This window comes from Malus domestica, chromosome 15 (assembly GCF_042453785.1).
Source record: "Malus domestica chromosome 15, GDT2T_hap1".
Taxonomy (NCBI): domain Eukaryota; kingdom Viridiplantae; phylum Streptophyta; class Magnoliopsida; order Rosales; family Rosaceae; genus Malus; species Malus domestica.
The window spans coordinates 20,309,893-20,329,209 of NC_091675.1; the positions used below are offsets into that span (position 1 = coordinate 20,309,893).

Genomic DNA, 19,317 nt, shown 5'->3' on the forward strand with positions numbered 1-19,317 from the left:
TCAATTCTTCATAAGAGCACCTCCAGCGTGGGCTGGAGCTCGGGGGACAGTTTGGTGAACAGAGGGCCTGAGAGCCCGGCCGATTGAGTCCAACGTGTGGGAGCCTGAGGGGCAGGCCCCGCCCAAGCACCAGGCCTATCACGAATTGCCAGCCCGCGAGCCCGATGGCTATCTGACGCAAGGCTGACGTCAACCAGGGATGGATCTAATGGACGACTCAGATTGTTTTGTGGAGATTCCATCGTCGGGTTGGGGTTGGGGTTGTGGTTTGGGCTGGGGCTGGGCAGATGGGCGAGTTGACCAGGCGCGAATGAGGGAGTTGGCAACTCGGAAGCGGTGGAAAATAGCGGAGGCATTTTTGGTGGCGGGAGTGACGATTGCCGGTTGTAGAGAGTGGTCGTTGGTTTCGTCAGCGCAGAGGTTTTGGATGTCTTTGAAGGAGGAGAAGGAGAAAGGGGAGGATAGGGATTGCGTGTCGTGAATCTGAAACGTTGATTTGCTCCACGATCGCCACATTTAAGGGTTGGGATCAGAAGTTGGATTTTCACTAGCAAAAATCCAAATGAAGAACTAAAAAGATAGAAACTTTATGAATCAGGTTGAAAAACATAAGAAATATGAATTGGGTTTGCTCTGTCTTTTGATTTTATGGGATTTTTTTAGGGAGATGGATGTTGGTTTTTGGGTTTTGCTTTGCAATCTATTGCAAAATTGCAATGAAAAAGAGCTACAACTTGTACGTTATGTAGAGTTTAAATAATAGGAAGAATACTCCTTTTCCACCCTGGCTTTTGTACTTCTGATTTTGTCTGCCACTGTCATCCAAGTGGACTTTATTATGTTCATTATCATGATTCAAATGAGAGACTAGATTCTCTAATCTGAGATTTATAGGGTACGGGTATATCGTTGTGGTGACGTTTTATTTTAATAAAATAAGAATGTGTATAACTTTTCGGATAATGACACATAGCGCAACGAGAACAATTAAAAATCTTATCCGAAATTACAAATAAAATTATTTTGTATTATTTTATAAATAAAAAAATACTAATATTTTATTGCTTATTGCCAGGGTTATTGAAGTGCAACGGTGGAGATGTAAAAGACGGTTACTGTTCATTAAGGATAGTTACTATTCATTGGGGTGGATAGCATAGTGTATTGCTTACGGGGAGGGTTCCTACGGTGGAACTGCTCTAAATTGGGGAACCAAAAATTGCAAAATACAAAAAAATGATCATGCATACAAAACATATAACCTAATTATGCATAAAATCAAAAGCTTATTCTAAACGAAAAATAACAAAAAACCTTATCTGATAACAAACTTCCATAATACAAAAAACTCCAACACTGAAAAAAAAAAATCAAATTAAAGCCTAACATGTCTACTTGTTATGGTGTGAAATCTAATGACAATGACTACATCTTACATCTCTTGTCTCATTTTTAGACTTGTAACGATGAATACATGGTCTACCACCTTGTCTCATTGTAAAAGGGGGCTTAACAACAGCATTTAGTATATCAAAAGTGGGCTTGTTCAAATCAGAAACTGGGACAATAGGAAACTAATAGCTCAGTTTATAAGAAGAAATTTTCCAATAGTTATCTACGAAATTCTCAGTATCATGTTGATCATGCATAATAACTTGCAAAACATGAGTACAAGGAAATCCTTTATGTTTCAATTCAACACATGAACACTGATATTGATCCAACATAACAACAAAAGAGTTTCTATCCCCCCCCCCCCCGAGCCTCAAACACATCATCAGATGACCTACTAACAATCCAATGACTACCTTCATGAACAAAACCTCTAAGATCATCTTTTTTTATTTTGGACATAACAAAGAAAACCACTTTTCTAAAACACGCATCCTATCAAACATCATGACCATCAACCTCCCCTTAATTAATTCAATCAAATCAAGAATAGGCATGCGACGCTCTTAAAAAATCATTGCGTTACATGACTCATTTTGCCCCATCGATTTCCTCGAAAATGTATAATAGAATAATACTCTTTTGGAATATCATCTAAAAATGAATCAGAAATATCTCTACCAATACTTCTCATTTTCTCAATATTTCTATCAAAATCTTCAGCACTACATGCATACGCACAATTCTTGAAATATTCACACAACTGATCCTTCAAAAATTTATTTCCTGCACATTGCCTCTCTAAATTTTCCCTCAAATATATAATGTAGAAACCATGAGAATCAGTAGGGAAGTACTTTTGAATAACATTCAAAAGCCCATGATGTCGGTCAGTAATAAACGTGACATTCTTTCTTTGGTAATTTAATATTCGAGCTAAATGTTCAACAAACCACGTCCAATTATCTTCATTTTCTATGTCAACAATACCATAACACACAAAGAAAATCTCTATATAATAATAATAATAAAAACAGGTTCTGCACATAACATTACTGATGTTGCACATTATTAAACGGATACTGCACTTTAATAAATTGATGCTTCATATTATTAAACTGATGATGCACATTATTAAACTGATGATGCACTTTAATAAACAGATGCTGCACATTATTAAACTAATGATGCACTACAATAAACAGATGCTGCATATTATTAAACAGATGATCCACATTATTAAACTAATGTTGCACTTTAATATACATAATGCTGCACATTATTAAACTGATGTTGCACTTCAATAAATATATAATGCATATTATTAAACAGATAATACACATTATTCAATTGATGATGCACTTTAATACACAGAACGCTGCACATTATTAAACTGATGCTGCACTTTAATAAATTTAAAAAAAAAATTACCATTATTTTCATTTTTAGCACAACAACAAAAAATAGTACCAGTATATATTCCCTTCAAAAGCATACCATCAAGGAACAACAGTGGTCTGCACCATATGAATCCTTTAACACAAGCTCCAAAAGATACGAATAACCTTTCAAACCGATTACTATCATTATCAAGGTACCAAGGCAAAAATCCAAATGAGAGAGCCTCATCACCATTAATCTCATTATATGCAACCTCTTTGTCATGCCAAGCTGCATGGTATTAACATCAAGACCATAATTCTCCTTAATTTCTCTCATAACATCATTTGCCTTAATAGACGAATTCGAACGAAACTTGGCAGCCAACAAAGAGGACAAAACAGAAGGGTTAAACCTTTTATTCTCCTTTTGACGAATACATCCAATGCAAGTATGAATATTATTTAATTTTTTAATGATAAAACAACCAATAGGTTGTTGCACAACAGCATGAACATGCCATTGACATCCTTCCGACATTTTCTTTGAGCAAACAACAGTAACACGCTTCCAATAATTCCTAGTGAATTGGAAAACAAAACCAACCTCAATAAAGTATTGTGTAAGTTTTCTACGAAACTCAATTGCACCATCTTTATAACTTTGACCCTCATAAGAAATATAACTTTGCCACTCATTTGTTGCATAACGATGAGGTTTATAAGAGCCATACTTACCCAAAAATTGGTTATCATCTCCAATACTGGTAGCTTCACTTATGTAAGACAACACACTACTAGTAGAAACAATAGACATCTTCTTCTTAGCTTGAACATAAACATCAACAATTGGATTTGAAATCAAGTTATTCACCAGTAGAAGGGTTTGAATATCTTCATTGCACTTTAATAAACAGTTTGGTTCACCTCCATATAATGAGTATTTCAAGAGAAAACCTCATGATGACAAACTTGGAAACCTCAAAGTTAATTGCCCACACAAATCCTCATAATTAATTAGCGGATAAAGCGGCACAACTACCGCACAATTTTCATATGCACACTTCAACACTTTAACAATGGACATGATCTACACCAAAAAAAAAACATAAAGTTAAACTGATACTGCACATAAATAATTATATATATATATATATATACATTTTAAAATGTAAATCTATAATCAACAGAAACTGATCTTGCACAAATATTTGTAACACAGTGCAACGCAAAACTAATGTTGCACAAGTATTACGTTGAAATTACCGTTTATGTAAAGCTGATGTTGCACATTCATGTTACATTAGTATTACGTTGAAAATTATTAAATGTTTATGGGGAAGAGTGTTCCCCCCTAACACCCCCCAACAAAAAAAAAAAAAAACTTATGCCAACTAATTCTGTATGATTTTATGAAATGATGCTACATAAATGTTAATAACCTTTGCCAACCCCCACCCCAAAACTTATGACAATTGATTTTGCAAGATTCTATGAGCTGATATTGCACAAATATTACTTTGAAAATTAATGTTTATATAAAACTGATGCTACACAAGTATTACGTTGAAAATTATTAAATATCTATTAGGGGGTCCCCTAACCCCCCCCATCAAAAAACTTATGCCTACTGATTCTGCACGATTCTATGATTTGATGCTGCATAAATATTAATAGTCTTTGCTAAATACTAAACTAACTCACAATACATTCCAATTCTAACAAATATATATATATATATATGATAACTATATTGCAAAAACACAAAAGGAACTTCAATGAAAAACAAAAGTAGCACAACAAAAAAATCACATTCGCCAAACACTCAATCAAATGAGGTCAAATCGAATCAAAATCTTCAAAACTGAAAAACCGTGACTGCAAAAAAAAAGAACAATCCAAAAAAATTCAATGCGACCAATAAAAAACTGAAAAATCATAGACTCTTTCAAAATTTAAACCAAAATAAATTAAAAAACACACAGCACTTTGAAAATCTAAATCAGAACACATAAAATTAAGAGAGTTAAACGTGAGAAAAACACTTACCTTCGAAAAAAACTTGAATGATTCAAATAGAAACTATGGCGAGAGATAATTGAGGGAGATGACGAAATATAAATCGGAACATATAAATTTCATAAAAAAAGAAAAACATCAGAGAAACGAAAATATAATTTGAATGATTTGAATCATCACCGATCGCTATTTAACAGAATACGGGAACTCCATTTCTAACGGAAAAACCGGACATGATGTCATCTTACGTGGGTTTTAAAAATGTCATTTCTTGAAATGTTTAAAAAGTGGTGTCTCAAAATATAATTAAGTATTGAAAGTATACTCTAAGTGTAATTTTTTTCATAAAAAAAAACCTAAAAATGAAGCAACACTGGATTTTATAAAATTCGATAACTCTAGTGTTTTCCATCCTCTTCTTTCTTTTGGAAATGGATATGATCATGATATGACCATGCATCATAAAGCATTGTTGCAAACGTGTCTCCATCCTCAGCCAGAGGTTTTGCTTTAATTTGCATCGAGTCCATATTGGATGCTGGGCTGAGTTGAAAAGACCAGTCCAGATTCATTGTTATCTTTCAGGACAAGAAATTTGAATCGAATCTATATATGATTCAAGGCTTCAGGCATTCCCAGTCCAACCCTTTTAACATTGTTTGGGGTTTTACCCAAATCATAATGCTTTGACTTGGATTACATTTTTTTGTCTTTGACAGAGTGATCATTCTAAATTATTTTAATTTATGAGAAGGGGATTAAACTCAGTTCACAAGCCGGACGCATTGTAATGACCAACTGACCTATACGAATTGAAATCATATTAAAGCTTAAATACTGCTTCAAATGCCCTATGTAGGCATCCTCCTAAAAACACTTTTTGTTGGCATAGACAATGGATAAGCCACAAAGGATATAAAATAGGGAACTTTAACGAAAAGCTCCCGATACTGTTCACTTTAACGAAAAACCAAATTTTTACACTAAAAAGTTAATCATAGTACTATTCACTTTACCCTTTATTTTGTCTTTATTGTTAAAACTCAAAGTTTTCAAGCTATCATAACAAGCCATATTAGAGATGAAGCTTGGGCTGGCCAATTAAAGGGCCGTCATAACGAGCCAACCATTGTGCTCGAGGCTGTGGCGTCTTACGACATATGGATTTGGCCTGCATTCTTTGGCGCTTCTAGATCAAACAACGATATCAACGTTATTTGGTCTTCTCCTATGTTCAATGATGTTGTCAATGGATGGGCACCAGAATTTCTGAACAAGGTAAATGGCAATAGGTATGAGCTAGGTTACTACTTAACTGAGGGTATTTATCCTAGTTGGTCTACCTTTGTCAAAAGTTTTTCTCATCCCGATAGTGCAAAGAAGAAATTATTATTGTAGAGGCAAGAGTCTTACAAGAAGCATGTGGAGAAAGCGTTCGAGATCCTGCAAGCTCGATGGGCCATTGTTAGAAGGCATGCACTACTTTGGCATACCGAAGACATCCATTCAATCATGATGACGTGCATAATTTTGCACAACTGATAGGATTAAAAGCACACCACAAAGTAGCACACAAATGTCCTATTGATTTTCCTTATTAAAACTAAGATTTGTCAATTGTAGCATATGAAAATAAAGGTCTTTCCTGCAGAAGATTGTTTTATCTAACTACTTAAAATGTCACAAAAACTGGGATGATGTCCCTAGTGACCAGCCACCGAAAAATAATTATTAGACTTACTCACACTTATTTAAAGTCTACGAAATTTTATATGAAGATACTAGACACACAGAGCTACACTCACACAAAGTTTTGGGATTTTTAGAGTTGATTTGCTATTTAAATTAAATCGAATAAAAATAGAACATAAACAAATTTTAAATAGTTCACAAATTAAGGAAAACGAGTTAAGGGAATTGCTATCCACCACCAAATAATCATGCAAACATGTTATGTTCCATTCAAATTCCTTTTATTTCCGGATGACGATGCTCAAGTTGGCTCAATGTTAGAACTCAACCTATTACTCTTTCTTATGTAGTATGTTAAGAGAATGACGTTTTCAACTTAACTTAGTCCCTAGCATGCAATCTAGAATGGCGTGTTCATAGATTTAACAGGTAGAAATCATTAAGAACGAAAAGAGTTTGAGTCAACACAAGGCATCGTGAGTACTAGCATTGTCTTACTTATCCTAGAAATTGGTTGACATGTTAAACACAGTTAACAAGAACTACTTTAGAACATATGTAGGTCCTCATTCGACAAGGGTAGGCACATACATATTCATAGATTTAGAATCCTAGATATGCTTACTAAGTATGCATCCGTAGAAAACACATAAAGAATTCATTAATGAGACAAGTAGTGAACCAATTTTCATCCATTCATAAAAGTAATTTAAACGAAATGTCATAAAAAACTTGCAATCATATTCGGGGCTTCAAAACAGCCCTTAACTTCTAAAAATTAGTTACACATAATTCTTAAATAAAACCAAAATAAAGACATGAGCTTGAAAAGATAAAACCGAAAGAAGAGAATGCCAAGATTTCCTCCTTCCTTTCCAACGTTGATGCATTGTCTTTTTTTCCTTCCTTTTCGCTGCAACCTGCAACCTTTTTTTTTTCTTTTTACAAAATTTTTTTTCCATAAAAATTGCCCTTTATTTCCTGCCCCTACGCTCCTTTAAACCAATTCTTACTGCATCATTTCCATAACTCCCCCCACTTATAGCAATTTAGTGATGACAATAAGTGAGAGAAAATGGTAAAACAATTGTAACTCTTTAGGCAGCCTTTATGCCAATTACTCCCTCTTAATCCTCATCTTTAATTCCATTTCCTCTGATATTTGAATAGGTGTCAGCTGGCTTGTACTTGACTGCATCAGTTTTAGCTACTAGATTTATTAAGTTTATTGCTTTCATTGCAGTTACAAACTGCTCAGTCTCTTGTGAACCTTTCAGTGTTAAAACATCCATAACTTATTCAAGAAAAAATGATATTAACAATCCGTGAAATTCTCCAGAAAATAGACATCTATAGCTTTCTAACCATATAAAGATCATTCTCTAATTCATTCTGAATTGTTCGCAACTTGCTTCCAAAGTCAACTGACTTGCACAGGCAATTTTGACGAATTTGTTACTTAAAATCCCACTTATGCTATTTTTCTTTTCTTTGCTTGACAAATCCTACAAAACAAAAAAACAAAGTAAATAGCTCAAAAATATAAGGAACTAACTAAGAAAGGACAAGCGAATTTGATGTAATATATATATATATATATATATATATGAGCTTATCAATAACATGATTGTGAAAGATGAGTACATCGAAATTGAAGAAGATTCAGACGAAGATGTGGATGATGACCAACCAACACATGCAAAAGCTATGGCAAGAGATGTTGAATATCTCGTTGCAACCACATATGAGATCCGACAGGATAGGGTCACATTGAGTGAGTATATGAGATGTTTAAATAGAATTCAAGCTCCTCAAGGACATGACACACTCCACAAGGATTTGGTTGAGCATGTATGGCGCCGAGAAGGTGAACATTGATGATGTTGGTGTATTAATGTGTTTTGTGTTAAATTGAAGTTTTAAGTGTACTATGCTAGTATTTTCTAGTAACAAATTTAAGTGTCTTCTTGTGCAAAGTCTTTTGTCTAGTATGTTGGATAAATTATTGAATGGAGGTTGAACTATTGAAGGCATCTATTCTACATTAAAGTGTGGAATAATAAGTAAAATAATTATTGAAGGCATCTAGATTAATGGAAACAATAATTAATAAGCTATAAATTTAATACACACGACAATTAATAAAGTACATAAACTTAATACAAAAATCGATAATTCATACACAACATAAACTTAATAATGATATCCACCATCTTGACTTGGTGGTGGACTTGGAATATAGGGTTGAGATGATTCATCATCCTGAAATATACTCCTTGTGGCATACTTTCGCAAAATTTCCTTTTGCTTACCACGTAAAAACTTCTTCCTCTCTGGAGTGTATTTGTTGAGGTCCTCCATCATGAAATTAATTTCAAACCTATCTTGCTCCCTATCCCCTTCTTCCCTTCATTTGCAAACGCATTCAAGCCGCTTCTTCTTGGTGAGCGCTATGGGTTTCACTCAATCTTGCAATTCTGGTAGCAATGTGTCCAATCATCGGATCTTAGGACTTCCCTTTTCTCTTTGCTTTCTTTTGCTTATCTCTTCCCGAGGGCCTTGCAAAAGAAGGAGTTGGGGTCATTTCATCAACACCTTCATTGACACATTCATCTCCGGCATTTGTCGGTGTAGCTTCACGTTGAAATAATCTTCCCCATTGTTAGTCTGCATCAGTTCCCCACCTCGAACAATCCTTGAGGACGTCCCAAGTATGTTGCAACTTAAAAACTTGATTTTTTTGGTGTTACTCTTGTCTTGTAAATTTCCATTGCTTTGTCACCCTATGCAAAAAATACATAAAAATAATTAGTGCCAAAATAATATTATGTACATGACAAATAAAATATCAACAAAAAAAAATCACAATTTTTGCGGCGCTCCTTCCACTAGCCATGTCAATCACGGCTCTCTCCAAGCTTCCCTTCCATAAAGTGCATGCTTTGTTGATAGTGTTCCACCGATCGTAAACACCACCACCGTCCCTCCTACCATCATTGCAATTTCCATGAAACTTTTCAATGATTTTATCCCACAAAACCTTTTTATTTTGATTCGTGCCAACTGCACCATCTTCGCTAACAGAAACTCATGCCAAGCATAAAGCAACATCTTCCTTACAGATCCAATTACGACCTCTAATATGCTCTCTTGCCATCTTGAAAAATTTGGAAATGGGAAGAAATGGTAGTAAGAAAAATTGGAAGAATTGTAGGAGAAAAGTGAGTTTTGTGTGGATGCTTGAACAAATACATAGTTATTTATAGTTTTTTTTTTTTTGTGAATTTTGAGTTAAATAATTTTTTTAAATTATTTTAGCCGTTGGTTTAAATTTGGGCCGTTAGAACTTTGTTTTTACCGTTAGATTTGATTATATTCGACCTCAGTCGTTGGATTCGATGTATTTTAAAGTAACATTTAAAAAAAAAAATTGAATTTGGACCGTTGGATCAACCAACTGCCAACGGTCCAAAAATGTCAGCCGTCAGATGAACAAAAGAGCTGTTAGGTTCATGATGGTGGCCAACAGCGGCCCTGACAGTGGGTCCCACACTGTAGGGTGCTGAAAGCATCAGCCCGGTTGGGGCGAGTTGAGCGCGTGACCGGGCCGAGATTGGTCTGGGCTTGGATGAGTCCACACATATGTCTTGGGGGGAATTTGGCTTGGGTTTAGCTTTTAGCATTTAGCCCAAAGATTTGGCTTGGATTGGGTGGGGGGGGGGAATAAATGGGGTAATTTGACCTTTAGCCCAGGGTTAGGTTTGGTCTCATAATATTCCTATGGTATAATTGTTGTCCAAAAGGAAGCTTATTTTGGTCAACCAATACTAATTGCTATCCATCTTCACCCATCAATATTTTCCACTCTCTTCCTTCAAAAGCTAGCTAGATTGCTAGCTAAAGATCATTTTCTTTGCCTATAGAAGCTCTTGGTTAGGTCACAAGTTCAAATAGTAAAATTTAAAATTAGTTCTTAAATTTCACCATAGTTTAGATTTGGTCACTGAAGTAAAAATCTGTTAATTGAGGTCATTGAATTTAAAACAACGTGTGCAATTGGTCTATCCGTAAGCTTTTCTATCATTAATTTCATTACGTGGCATGACATAAAATTCGCAATTAGTCTCTGAACTTTTACCTTAATTTAGATTTTGGTTCCTAAATTTTTACCATAGTATAGACTTTGTCTTGGAACACATATTTTACAATTTGATATGTGAGACTCACGTGTATGCCATATTATTAGACTAACAAAAACGTTGGCAAAAGTCAATGACGTGAACCAATGGTGCACAATTTGTTAAATTAAGGGACCTCAAGTAACAAATATTTAGTTCATGGACCAATTGTAAACTAGAGTAAAAAATAAGCTCAAATACAGAACCGATTACCAAGATTGAAACTTTCTAGTTCCTTTTGAAAACCACTTCAACCCTTCCGAGTTTAAAATTTGATTGAAGTTTTCATTTTTTGAGAATAATAAGCATATATTAATATATATACCCTTTTGGCTTTTGGGACCGGCTTGGCAATGGTGATTATGTATTCAATTAAAGAATCAACTTGGTTTTCAATGCACTCGTTTGATGGAACGTGAATGTTCTAACAGCTCATGCTTATGTTATGGGGCGGCTCAATGTGACATTTTCTGAAACGGGGTGGGCAAATGGCAATAATTGTTTTTGCTATGTATACTAATGACTATATAGTAAATAAAATATAGTAAAGCTCATCATAAGGGTCCAATACTATATACTATGAACAACTCATCTGTGTTCGTGATATACTGGCTCAACGGTTGCAGACAAAAAGTTACGAGCACCATATATAAAATTTATTTGGATAAGTTAATTAATTTGGTAATTTTTTATTGGTCGTAAGTATTTTGTGCTTTCATCAACATGGTTAAGATTCCAATTCTATATAAATTAATCTGGCAAATTAACTGTTGGAGTTAAAAAATTAGTTGCTTTCTTAGTTAGGGTTTCGAATCTGGTTCCTCCTCTGTTGTCAATTAGAATGAAATCTAGGTATTGATGTCAGTCTAAGTAGTAAAAGAGAATGGCGTAATAAGTCAGAATATCTTAGTCGATTAGTTAAGGATTCAGGAGTTACAAGAATGTTGCTTACTAGTACTATATATTGGGTATTATGCGTCTGTTTATGTTAATTATCCAATTCACCGGAAGCCACTCTGCACTTTAGAATTTTCATCATAAGAGTAGCTTGATGGTAATCATTCCCAACAGGATAGTGTAATAATCAACTTTTACATGCTGAAATTTGGCATGTTTCTATTGGCAATTGCACCAAATGTTGTGGAAATGTGCTTTTCATGGCTAAGGTGCATTTGGATCCCACGTAAAATAACATGTTAATATATCTCAAGTGCAATTAATTGTCAAGGGTTCCGGTTAATGCCTTCTAGAAATACATGTGGATCATGCTAATTGCAAAGCTTTCCGTTTAGTGCCTTTTACACTTTACACTGATTGATGATTAATTAGTTAAAAGTGAAACACATTTTTTTTGCTATTGTCCCATTCTAATTAGGTCCTACCAATTATGCATTGTACTAAGGTCAATTAAGAAGTTAATTAGAGTAGATCCATCAAGCTAAATTAATGAGAAAATTTACAATATTCCAAAAAAATGAATACTCCGCTCACTCAGTATATTTAGATCAAATATGATGCTGCTCATAACTAAAGAGTTAAATATGCATAACATATGCTAGGTATCATCTAAAATGGTCCACGTCATGCAAAAGCCAGATCACAATTTTTATTTGATTATTTCATCCAACACAAGAACTCCAACATTTAAAATTCATCGGATTGTAGTGCATGCTAGAGTTTCTCATGCCTAAAATTGGAAGTGTGGCAATACATAGAGGGCATGTGCATATGAAACTAAAAATACAAAAGAGGGGCCAAAAAATGTCAATGAGGAACAAAGCATGCCCAACAGGTACCACGTTGCACAGCGCATGCTGGACAGTGAACAGCCCTTGGGCCCACCATACCGACAACCAAGATACCACCATTCTTAATCTAATGACGCTACTTGTTTACAAGGAACGCATGTAAGGAACTGCAAGTTAATCAGATTTTTGACAAAAGAACGTACAATAGAATGGAATGTGTGAACTATCTTAGCTAATTAGGGTTTCTGAGTTTTGAAACATTTATTCAGTGGTACAGTTACAAACATGCATTGCAACGTAGGTCACTAAAAGTGTGTGTGATGTGGCTTTCTCATGCAATATGTAGCTGGTCTATTTCATGCAGGTTATGGATACTCAGCGCAAGCATGGAGGTCTTGTTCAAAATTAAATAATATCATCTAATTTTACTATAAGCTGAAATGTTATTCCATAATTTATTGTTCAAAATCAAAGATGATAAATAAATTAGAAAATGATTTTCGCACACTCATTTTACTTTCTACACATTCTCGTTAATTTCTATCTCTTTGATTCTCTTTTTCTTTACTTAGGCCAAAAACGAAGAGAGTTGTAGGGTGAGAAAATGTGCAAATCATTTCCTCAGTATTTTTTTTAATACAACGATATATTTACAGTAAGGGGCTAAGAAAATAAATTGGAATCAAATTCTACATTGATAAGATTCAATCATTAAATCTCACTAACATATAAAATGGAATACCACTTGGTTGTATTGCTAAGTAAAATAATTTTTCTAAAAAATTATCCTATACGTAGAGATGATGGTGTTCACTATCCATCAACACCATGGCCGGTATGTATATTACCTTAATCGGTATTGTTTAACCCTTTCCTGTTGGGCTTATCCTCAATTAATTGAGTTGTTGACCAATTAGGAACATTTTTTGTTTTTGTGATGCGGGGAGGAATTGTAAGACAGCTGAAATTGTTGTGTAGTATCGGAATTGTTACTTCATATAATAATGCGACCATGTTATTGCACGTAATCATAAATCTGTCCTCTCTCTCCATATAATAATAGGTAATAAGTTGATTTTATTATGTAAATGTGTTTCAATACCATACAATAATTTTTCGCAAGATGTACTCATAGTTACATATATAAAACCTTGTGTGTGTGAATGTGTGTTAGGGGTGTGCAAAAGAGAGAGAAATCCACTCACAAGCATATTTTTACAAAAATATGTCTTAGGATCGACATTCATCAACCCTTATACCATTTATAATACCTACGTGCGTAACAATAAAATTACCTTCCCCCAAGTGTTGTCCCTCTTGCTTCATTATTTTTCAAATATGCATATCCCAATATCACAGTCAGGACTCGAATTCAGGAACCCATTTAACTTGTTCTCCACTTGATCATCATCATCTCTAGCACTACTACTCTGCAACAACAACAATGACATATCTGATTCATCATGTGCACCAAAGCTTGCCTCTCCATCACCTTCATACCTCTCCTCTTGACTCAGCTGTGAAGCCACAAACTTGTCCAGAGCCCTCCAGTCAGTAACCTTCTCCGCATTGTTACACCCTCGAATACTTTGCTCGTCTTCTAACTCAGTATTGTTCTCAGAGATAAGAGACATTGAGGTCGGCCGCTTTATTAAGGGAAGAGACGGGCTCTCAAGCTGAGGAAGCTGGACAAACGGATCAGAGTGCAGGAAGTTCAAACTATCAGCTTCTGTCTCTTGCTTGCACATGAAATTCTGGCTTAAAAAGCTCTGGGGCTGCCTCGAGATCATAAAATCCGTTGGATCAGCGACGGAAGTGAGACCGTTAAGTTCTTCGTAGAAGTAGCTTGAGTCCCAGCCTTCAATGCTTTTGTTTTGGCTACTGATTCTCTTCTTGAATGCTCTGCATACCACCCATCCTTCTTCCTGCAAAAACTTAACCAAATTACTTATTTGTAAGTGAAATGAGACAAAAATAATTAATTATCCGATTTCGATTATTTAATTATTAATCATTTTGTTGGTGGAAACTGGAAATAGGTTGAGAGGGTCAATGTTTCTGGAGGAGAAAAGTGAAAATTTTCCCTTTTTACCTTTATACATATACATGCATTTTCTTTAATTAGCTTTTGCAGTTTTCTTTCTGTTTGGTAGAGAGAGGTAGTAACTTGATGTCAATCTAAAGGTAATGGCCATGCATGAGAAATGGATGTTTGCTTTTTGACAAACTGAAAGCCAAGGTTGGAAGATGAATTGGCAGAAAGAAAATTACAACATGCTTTTGAAGGCTTTAACTTTTGACTTTGATGTGTTGGTGGAAGTGAGAGTGCATACATAAGTGGTCTACGAGTTACGCATGCAAATTTGGTCTACGAGTTACGCATGCAAATTAAGCGAGATTGTTCTACTATTCCCTTTAGAAAATCTGTTAGTTTCTGCTTTTTTAGAATTGCATTACACAAAAATCTACACATCCATATTGCACTTGTTTCTCCTTAAAATTCTGTACAAAAGTGCACTTATCTTAATATAGAAGGTCAGTGCCACTAAGTAGAGTGATGGGTAAAAGTAGACCAGAGAACAACATTCAAAACTCGCCTTCGTAACAAAACAAAAAACAAAAGGGTCAACAGTTCGAACATCGATCCTTCCTCCATTGACCTTCTTTGTAACACAAAGGGGCCGGTAATAAAAGAAATTTGTAAAATATTTTACAGGTGTACGTTAGCTGGAAAAACTATAGGTCTCATACGAAGAAGTCATGAGAGGCCACTATCACATCTTCTACGATCGAGCATGGAAAGACAAAGTGTTGTCATTGACATTTTAGTCCATAAAGTGATGGTATGCCAAACTTGATACATTGTACAATTTTATGCTCAAATATTTAAGAACCAAATAATCAACCTAAGTATTAGCTAGGTCAACAAGTGCTGTTCAAATTTCTTGACATGGTGACCTTGAAAACAGGTTCAAAGTTTAGGTTTTACTCTGTGTGTGTGTGTGTGTGTGTGTGTGTGTGTGAGAGAGAGAGAGAGAGAGAGAGAGAGAGAGAGAGAGATGGTGATGATGATGATGATGGGTTTGATCACTTGCCTGCGGAGGTCCATTTTCGTCGGATTCGAGTCTGTATTCGTGCATGATCCAATCAGTCTTCTGTCCATTTGGAGCCCTTCCTTTGTAGAAGACAAGAGTTTTCCTCATCCCGATCAGTTTTGCCTTATCGTATACTGATTTGTCTCGACCCGTTGCCTTCCAGAACCCAGCCATGGTTGCTCTGTTGGTCCTTGTCCCAGTTGGATACTTCTTGTCTTTGTGGCTAAAGAAGTACCACTCGTTCTGCTCTTCATACCCGATCCGACATCTCTCTGTCCATTAATGCCAATAAGATCATCAAGATCCATGTTATGTAAACCAAACGTTAATGCAGCAGGTAATGTGGATTAGTATGTATTCGGCACCAACCCATTAATCCGCAAAATAGTACACAAGGTTAGAGCTAGTATAAGGTTATATATACAAAGAAGAATAAAAAAAAAATAAGAAACATCCACTTGATGAGAACCAAAAACCCTAATTAGCATGATCCGGTAAATGATCAAGGGATGAAACCCGAACAATGCACTATTAGTTCGTGAGTAGTACCTTGAAGATCCCATGGTTCGATTCTGTAGAGATCAATGTCTCTGATGACATCAAGATCGATCTTCTGGGAGGCAACTTTCTTTCTAAGATAGTACCCGACGAGCTCTTCATCCGTCGGATGAAAGCGGAAACCGGGTGGGACAGTAGACTCGATTGACTCCATCAAAGCGCAGTTGGTAATTTGTACTGTTTACAACTGCATCAAATTCATCACCACTGCCATTAGTACCCACCACCACACCAACTTAACCAATGAGAACTTATAAGTAGAGCTAGCTAGCTAGAGAAAATGAAAACTCGGAAGAAAACGTTAAAAAAAGTGCCAACACATAGCTTTAATTGTTAAAAGGTAGAAGAAGAAAATGAAAAATGTAAACAACAGGAACAATGAAGACTCAGAGAATTAAAAAGGTGACAAGTGTTATCAGAGACAATCATCAGCTCATTTGGTGGTGAGAAACCCCACCATTTCTGGTTTGATCAGGGAATTATAATTATAAAAGCGTGTTACAAACAAATTAGTAAAAGAATACTTTTAATTAGTTAATTAATTACCACAGAAACAGAGATTCGGAGACGATAAAGTAATTTAATTTTTGCTCAGGTTAAAAGGAATAGAGTTTGGTTTTGATAAAAAAACGAAGAGGAAGTTGGAGCTCGCTATTTGTGCAGAGGGGAAATGGGGGCTCTCAAGAAACGGACAAGTAGAGGTTTGTGCTAATGATGTTGTCTTGTGCTGGTGAATGGTGGAAATGATGCATCAGAACGGGGTTTTCTATAATAATGACACTATTAACTTAATAATTAACTTTTGTAGACCCAAATATATATATACCCTAAGACCATCTCCAACCCTTGGGCTAAAAGCTAAATTTTTTAGCCCGAAAAATTTAGCTTTTAGCCCAGAAACATCTTTTCTGCTCCAACCCTTCTACCCTAAAATTTTAGCCCGGAATTATTAAAGAATGAAATTAGCCTAAATTTTTTTCTTAAATCAATTTAAAAAAAAAATGTAGATTATTGTAAATTAATTTTATGAACATTTTAATCTAAAAAAATTTAAATTCCGATAAACATTTCACATTTAGCCCGGGGGGAAAGCTGGGGGGGTATTTGGCCCAGAAATAGCATTTGGCATTTAGCCTAAAATTTTAGCATGGGTTGGAGAGTGTTTGGGGGGGTAATTTGGGGGGTAATTTGGCTTTTAGCCCAGGGTTGGAGATGGTCTAAAGATCAAAAACAAAAAATAGTTTTTTTCTTTTGTACGTTGAGGTGTCACCAATGGTAAAGAAATGAAAATAACAAAAGTTTAACTATGCTCTAATATATAATATGCCCTGAATGAATGAGTGTTGAATATGTAACCAAGAATTTAATAGCCATGGATGTCGGTGTATTATATACATAAGTGCATACTAAAAAAATCTCAAAATAAGGAGGACATTTGAATTTGGGAGTTGCAAAAACAGAAAGGGAGGATGACGTGATCACAATTAAGCATGCGTTTCTCGAAAGGGAAAAGGGTTTGGAAACAAAAAGATGGAGGACGACAGCGTTTGATTGGATCAAGCCTGCTAAGAGAAAAGGTTAACAAAAAGAGAAAAAGAGAGACCACAAATTCTCTTCTGAGTCTCTGAGTGTGAGACTAGAGACTATTTCATACTGCCGAAACGGGGGAGTCTGACCTTCTTGTCTGTTTGTCCAGAATTGCCGTGGCAAATATCTGACCCCTTTTTCCTTGATAGACTAGTACTCAGCAAAAATGCTGCTGACCCATACCATACATATATACAAAAGAAGAACAAATTAATTAAGAGCATGCATGCATTTTCAACATCATTAGTGTTCTCTTGCTAATTAAACTCCATCAAGATGAGATTAATCCATGTGTTTAAATAGTTAATCCTGACCTTAAACTCCAGGTTTGTATCTTCCTCTTCTTTTCCTCTTTCTAGCTTTAGACTCTACAAGTTCTTAACAAATAGATAGATCATGAGTAAAATGCCACTTTGATGGGTGCCTCTTTAAGGGACAAGCTAGTGCCTTCAAATAGCTAGGTCAAGAAATCAATAGATCAGAATCATATAATTTTTCATGATGAGAGAAATGATTCAAATTTTCTCATCGGGTAGTGTAGAGACCAAGTCTTGACCGAATAACCAGCATAATAGGTGTCGGCAGGAGGACTTGTTGCTCGAGTGGTGGAGAGTATTTAACTCTGAATCCGAAATCAGAGATTGGATTCACCTTCCTGAGATCGATTCCCTCTTCCTCTTTGGCCTCTGGGGTTCTTAACAAAAAAAGAAAAGAAGAAGAGAATGAAAGAAAAGTTTGTGAAAGGATCAAGAAGAAACCCTACCTATACATATAACTGCTGGGAAATGGATCTTATACACATATATTCTTGTTTGGAAATTGGGATTAATATGCATTTGGATAGATTGATGGATGAGAGGGGGAGAGAGGCCTTCTGCTGATCAGCTCCGTCGTCTTAATTACCAAGAACAAGCAGAGAAGATCATATATATTCCTACTTGTTGAGAATGACTAATGAGACGCTGGTTATACATACGCGTTTTGTAAATGTTTAAGGAATTTTCCATTCAAATACAGACTAATGTAGTTAAATAAACAATTAAACTTACCTGATCAACTTTTGGTATCGGTGTAATTACTCGTTAAACGACAGAAAGCAACGAAGAAGAAGAAGACAAATTCAAGTGGAAGAAGTAGTAGTAGAACTCCGTTGAACAACAACAGCAGAAAATAAATAAAATTTAAGAGAGAGAGAGAGAGAGAGAGAGAGAGGGAGAGAGAGAGTTTTAGGAAAGAAATTCCGTTAGGAGACGAGAGATGGAGACAATATAAAAGGGAAGGGGAGGGAGGGGAAGGACCGCTCGATTGCGCATGGGTTGATGGTTGTCCCCAGTACTTGACGTCACTCCCCTAGCTTCCTACACAAACTCCCTTTTTTCTTCTTTACTTTCTTTCCGTCCATATTCTCTTCTCACCATTTTTAATTAATTTACAAGCTTAGCTTGTTTCCCAAGTTTAAAAGGCAACTTCCTTTGATGAATTCTTAAATGTTTTTTTTTTTGCACAGTTAAAAAAGATTACAAAAGGATCAACAAAGAATCGTTAAAAAGGATCAACAAAGAAATGTTGAACTGTGGAAATGAATCCAATATTGATAGGAGAAGGGATCTGGTATGAACTTATAAGGATTTGAGCTATTTTTTATATTGTCAATTGGTTTAATGATTTG

The 19,317-nt window shown here is 35.4% G+C and overlaps 1 protein-coding gene across 3 annotated transcripts; it reads right to left on the minus strand.

The window, feature by feature from the left end:
- Positions 1-13,465: 13,465 nt before the first annotated feature.
- On the minus strand, positions 13,466-18,892 carry NAC18 (NAC domain-containing protein 7-like). 3 transcript variants are annotated; one of them, XM_008374548.4, is made up of 5 exons: positions 18,698-18,892; positions 17,963-18,342; positions 16,053-16,248; positions 15,504-15,775; positions 13,466-14,333 (listed from the first exon to the last, which is right to left on the minus strand). In XM_008374548.4, exons 3-5 carry the CDS (start codon positions 16,213-16,215, stop codon positions 13,734-13,736), a joined length of 1,035 nt encoding a protein of 344 aa, XP_008372770.2. In that variant the 5' UTR covers positions 16,216-16,248; positions 17,963-18,342; positions 18,698-18,892; the 3' UTR covers positions 13,466-13,733.
- Between the last annotated feature and the right edge of the window lie 425 nt (positions 18,893-19,317).